Genomic DNA, 6,000 nt, shown 5'->3' with positions numbered 1-6,000 from the left:
TATAAAAAGAATATCTTTTATGCATACCTCTATGCATGAAATCCAATATGATAAAAGTAACACTTTTATATTAAAATAATAATCTTTTATGCATACCTCTATACATGAAATCCAAATATGATAAAAGTAACACTTTTATATGATGATATTGACACATATGCAAACAATGACATGGACACATATACACATGATGATGTATGTGAGAGTGATGTGTGTGAGCTAGATCATGTGGGCATGATCTCGACAAGGGCAAGGATGGCATCGAGCATTTTGAGTGTTGATACACCTAGGCCCACCTACCTTCTTGGGGATCATAGGGATGCATTGGCTGATGATCATGTAGACTAGCATTTAATTACTAATGCATCAATTACATCCATTAGTACTCACAAGGTTAGTGATACTTTACATGAAGAATCACGAGATACCTATGAGCATAGGCCTTAGTCTCTAGTGTTAAATGTGTCTCGCTATTCTGTTAGGACTTTCACATGTGGGTACATTCATGATATCACCACTACTAGCTCTCATAGCTTACCTGGCATCATTTGTGTTGATACAATACATATATTTGAGCAGTCAGACATTATGCATGTTAGTGATGACTTTACTGTGGTGAGACCTCATAGGGAAGGCAAGATTATATATATGGATCTAGAGAATTTTGCATTTAATTTAAACATTTTCTTAGATCCAGTGTTGAGAGAGATAGACCATACTAATGAGGATGACTTCACTAACCTTGGAGATTTCATGGTTAGTGATTTTGTGGGTGATTCCTTATAGGTTTGGTGCATGGTTTGGATCATGTCCATACACACATTGATACAATGGATGATAGTATTGGTTCACATTTGTTCTTGCATAATGTCGACGATGAGATATATTGCTTTGGCTTCCATGATTTTTGATACAATCCTATTTTCTTTGAAGCCGAGACATTCATTTTTGGGTTTATCATATGCCACTTGAGATGCATGGTAGATAATTATGTGGTATGACATTCAAATGCACTTACAACACACCCTAGTCTTGGCCTACACAATGGTTCTTTTGTGCCAAGAATATTTGACATTAAGACCACCACAAGTTTCAAGCTCATTTGGTAGATATCTTCAGTGTTAGATTCACACTACGATTGTGAGGATGAGCTAGTGAGCTTTCCCTCAGATTAGAGCTTTCCTTTCAACACGGGAGCCATCGGCTTTGGGAGTCCATGATGTATACAATGCCTATCCACTTGATCCTAGAGGATACATGGCTAGCATTATCATTGCCAGTGGTTTCTTATCCTTTCCTTTTGATCCAAATCATTACAAAGCCATTGTATTGGAGTTCATATGCTACGAATTTCCTTTTGATCCAAGCGAGAGTATAGTTAGATTCATCATCATATTGGTCTCCTACATTTTTCATTTGACCTAGACAGTTGGAGAGCCATTAGTTCTGATTCTGGTTGGCTTGGATTTCCTTTCAATCCAGGTGGTCATATCCTTAGTCTCGTCTTCGACGCAACTTCTTTTCATGTGATTCCAAGGATCATGCAACTTCGATGTCAACATTACACGAGTCATGTTTCTTGCATCCATTTACTTCAACGTCAACATCCAATTACGGTTGATTTTGGTTTTTGTATGTAACCTTTTGTGTGTCTACTTTGTATATGACCACCCTTCAATTTTAAGGACGAAATCATTATAGAAGAGGATGCTTTATATAATAAAGCAACAACTTACAATGCACATGCACATGGGCATGGTTCTAAGCACATGGGCTTGAGACATCTTTATACGTGTGGGATAAAAGGCACATGGCCTATATACTTAGTACCTTTTGATTATCCTTTTTGACACCTTTTGATATCTTTGATCTTTTGGGCTTAGAACTTATGAAAGGCTATTTCCATCCTCTTGGTGAGAGACTAAAGCACACGTGGTAAAAAAGGCACATGGCCTATATACTTGGTACATTTTTAATTACCATGATATCTTTTTGACACCTTTTGATCTCTTTGACCTTTTGGTCCTTTGGACTTGTGGAAGGCTATTTCCATCCTCTTGGTGAGAGGCTAAATCACTTAGACACTATGGATTCGTATGTGATTAGCATCCTAAATACATGCAAGCTGTCATGGTGATTTTTCCATCTCTTAAATAAGTGTATATTATATACAATGTCTTTTGTCTTTCTTTTACAATGAGACAAAGAAAGAAAGAGAGACCTCCACGTTGAAGTTTTCATCATGAAGCTCACCTTTTAAGAGGCCCCTATTTTTTCTACAAGAAAACCATTAGATGCGAAGGGATAGCTCTCCTTTCAAAAATTGAAATGACATGAGACGAGAAAATTCAAATTTGAGAAAAGGACAACATGAATCTCTCCCCTTTCTCCCTTGGTTTACTCCCTCCTCTCATGTGGCCACGTGAAAGGGGAGATGGCTAGAGAGAGTGACACATGGTAGAGGGACAAACTTGTGCTTAATAGAATAGATAGATACATACAATCGCCTGACTGCTAAAAAATATCACAGTGGGTATCAAACTAGGGAGGGTCTCGTCATGTTCCATCTTCATCAATAACTTGTTGAAGAGCTTGCCAGTACACAAAATGCAATAAGGTGTTGCTTAACCGTACTAGTGTTGAAAAGAAGCAAAACTTGGGATCCCAACTGTCTTGTGCCTTCTGGACCTCAAATTCTGCCGTCCATACCATCCAGCACACCATTCCATATACCTTTTAAGGGAGGTAGCTGGGCCACAAACGCACCCCAGGGTGGAAGGCCCTTGCCACTCCCTCGGACTCGCCCATCTAAACGAAGGGATAGATATCTATACATACAAAAACACATTTAAAGTTGTTGATTACAGAGCATTTCATCAAGATAGAAAATGAGCTTCTTCAGAAATAAACTTACACTGGAGAATCATCTGGCACATTTGCAAGCTGCTTTTGCTCCCTCAGCCACCTGCCAACCAGGACAATTTTTACAACATGAAAGCACTGACGATTTACAAACATCAACAGGTGAAGAAAACTTACCTGGCCCATTCACCTGTGTAGATAGGTGATCCCCTCCATAGCTTCTCTACACGAACCTCTGTCGCCAGATTGGAAGACCCTCCAGCCTCACTTTCCTTGAGATTTAAAGCACCATCTGCAGAGAATCGCAAATTCGGGACTTGACCATCTGTGGCGAAAGAAACTACTAGAACCCCTCTTTCCACCAGACCTGAAAAGTAAGGCTCACTACGTCTGCAAGCTTCCTCAAGGTGGGAGGCTGGACCTGCCACAATGACAAGACGGGCAACACCTCTCATCTGTCCTATTGATATCACTTTTTTGTTTCTCAACTCTATTTTCAGTCCAGCTAAAGTTTCCTCTCTTGATAGTTTGGCTATCTGCAAGTCTCTTGCTTTCAAATCTACCCTATACAAGATTGCAAAAACCAAAACTGCAACCAAATCTATTGCCAACCCAGTGAAAACCTCCGTGGCAGGAGGTGCATTTGGAGCATGTGCTAGAGCAGCAATTAACCGTGGAAGGGAGATCAGAGCCCCAATACTGCCACTTGCTATGAATGCCAAGTAGAAGAACATTCGTACTGATCTGAAAGGAGAAATGACCTCACTTCTGATCCTTGCTGCAGAGCTGGTGACATGAATTCAATTCAATTAAACTCTTTCTCTCTCTCTCTCTCTCTCTCTCTCTCTCGTGTGTGTGTGAGAGAGAAATTCAGCCCATGTGGTAGTGGTGTCGCAAAAGCTTCTCCACGAACTGCCAATGCGCAACAGTACCTTTCATGTACAGTCCTACATGTCTGAGCTTTAATCTTTTAAGTCTCTCTCTCATGAAAAGAAATCTCAAACTGGGAGACCTCGATGGAGTCAAACTCACCATGATAGTTTTCAAACTTTACAGATATGTCTTCTGCCATAAATTCTCTAGTCTTCTTCTTGTGGTGGGCATCCACTTCCTCTATTTCCGGCCTCCTTTTGCCTTTATCTACACGAGAATTGTAATGCTCCGGTTCCATCCTAGTGGATACCAAGACATGAGTCGGTTCCCTATGATGGATGGTATAAAGTGAAGAGGCATATCTATGGGATGGAGTACAATAGGGAGCAGAAGCACGGTGAGAGGTTACTGTCACCTCTTCTCCCTCACGGTGAATTGCATATTTCAGCTTTGTAGGAGCCGTTCCACGAGGGCTCAAACAAGGTGGCTTCTTAAACATAAGCACACCCTCCATTACATCTCCATTGTTTAAAAGAAAAGAGAAAGCCATCTCTCTTGGTTTTTGACACCCAATTCCAATGCAACACTCTCCATGGCATCATTGGCCAAAGAAGAATGCCTTTGTGCATCCAATACCTACTTTACACATAGATCCTCTTGTAAACTCTTCAACTGGACATCCTTATCACGAAGCTGCCTCCTAAGATTTTCCATCTCAACATGCATAGCATCTTGCTCATCAGTGTAGTGTCTGCATCTTCTCTTTACCACGGGACGGCTCTCTCTTATATACATAATCAACATGGTCTTACCCTTTACCACAGGACAGCTGTCCCTCGTGTGCACAATCACCACGGAATACATGACACATTTTTAGCATGGCTTCTTTCATCTACATGCCTTTTGCATAGTACATCATAAGCTTGCTCACCATGAGTTTGTTGCCTACTTGAGTGAGCATTCTCATCACTACCTATATGACTAGCCATAATGCTTAAAGCACTAACAATTAGTGTATGCAAGATAGGATGTCTTCCACAAAGAAATGGAGAAAGATCGAGAAAGATCCTAGGCTTTGATACCAATGAAATATCCTTGGTCGGGTTTGAGCACAATCTTGACACACAATTAAGCTATCAACACTAATAAGCAATATGAAATAGCACAACACAAAACAAGATAGCAATGCTGAAAATTAAATGACACTCGGATAGGGCTAGAAAGGGCCAAACCCCCTTGCAATATATGTATTATCAAGGATTTTTTGAATACAAGCTTCATGGGCAATAAATGGTGGATTTTCAATGACACTTTATGCAATGAAAACAGATACCAAACATGGATGCCAATGTCAAGTTTCAAAGCTCAGGCGAGAAGTCCCTCACTCCCCCAATCCCCGGTAGCTTGTCACCTAGATGCATCCACACTCCACTAGCATCCGTACGTAGGCATGTATGTGCAGGCCGACACATAGAAGATAAACATGATCGAGTATGCGAATGTAGAGCGGAAGAATCCACATAAATCTTCACACCACCAGCTATTGATATCCATGCGTGACCTCTTCATGGGGCCCAATGACCAGCCAAGAACAAAGGCTCGAGTCAAGAACCAATGTGTTTCCACACGACTCTCCCCCCATCAACACAGCACCTGGTGATAATCCACTCATGCGAGACTAAAATATGCAGATCCATTACGCTTATCGAGGATGTCATCTATGCGTGGGATTGGAAACCAGTTCTTGATGGTAAGCTTGTTTAAAGCCCGGTAATCTACACACATGCAGAAGAAACCATCCTTCATGGAATGGATGAATGAAGATATGTAAAATGGTGAATGTAATCCAGTACAAGAGGGCCTCTGTGTGAGGTATTGATGAAGTGACTATGAGGAAGCAGACCGGCGAAGCAAGGACGAAGTCGGAGTTGAAGCACGGTCGGTGACGAAGGCTCACGTCAAGGACAGCGGTAGCACTCCGAGTGATGTAGAGGGCTGCAAACGCAGGGCTGCACAAGAGCAGTGTGCCGAGCAAGACCTGCAAAACGCAAGTATGCTGTCGATGGAGATACATGGAGCTACGCACAAGGCAGGCAGGGAGTAGGGTAGCGAGACAGAGTCTTGGATGCTCGATGATGATGTGTAGATGATTGCGTTGATAGGAGGGGCAGCGTGGAGCTTATATAGTTCTGGCCCCTCAAAAAGCCAGGTTCGCTGGCCCTATTGGCCAGCTTGGCTGACCTGGAGAAAAGGTCTTTTTAGGCC

At 41.8% G+C, this 6,000-nt stretch overlaps 1 protein-coding gene across 1 annotated transcript in view; it reads right to left on the bottom strand.

The window, feature by feature from the left end:
• Positions 1-2,458: 2,458 nt before the first annotated feature.
• Positions 2,459-6,000, bottom strand: part of LOC147618740 (LOW PSII ACCUMULATION-like protein) — a 42,562-nt gene continuing 39,020 nt past the window's right edge. Inside the window, exons 2-4 of the mRNA XM_086773788.1 lie at positions 3,040-3,648; positions 2,915-2,965; positions 2,459-2,828 (exon numbers count right to left, since the gene is read on the bottom strand). Of these exons, the coding sequence (XP_086629914.1) occupies positions 2,690-2,828; positions 2,915-2,965; positions 3,040-3,648 (799 nt within the window). The 3' untranslated portion in view covers positions 2,459-2,689. The remainder of the gene's footprint in view (positions 2,829-2,914; positions 2,966-3,039; positions 3,649-6,000) is intronic.

This window comes from Cibotium barometz, chromosome 34 (assembly GCF_041138505.1).
Source record: "Cibotium barometz isolate CiBa-2024 chromosome 34, ASM4113850v1, whole genome shotgun sequence".
NCBI classification, from domain to species: domain Eukaryota; kingdom Viridiplantae; phylum Streptophyta; class Polypodiopsida; order Cyatheales; family Cibotiaceae; genus Cibotium; species Cibotium barometz.
Note: the sequence above shows the minus strand (reverse complement) of the source record. Positions and strands in the feature narration are given on the sequence as shown.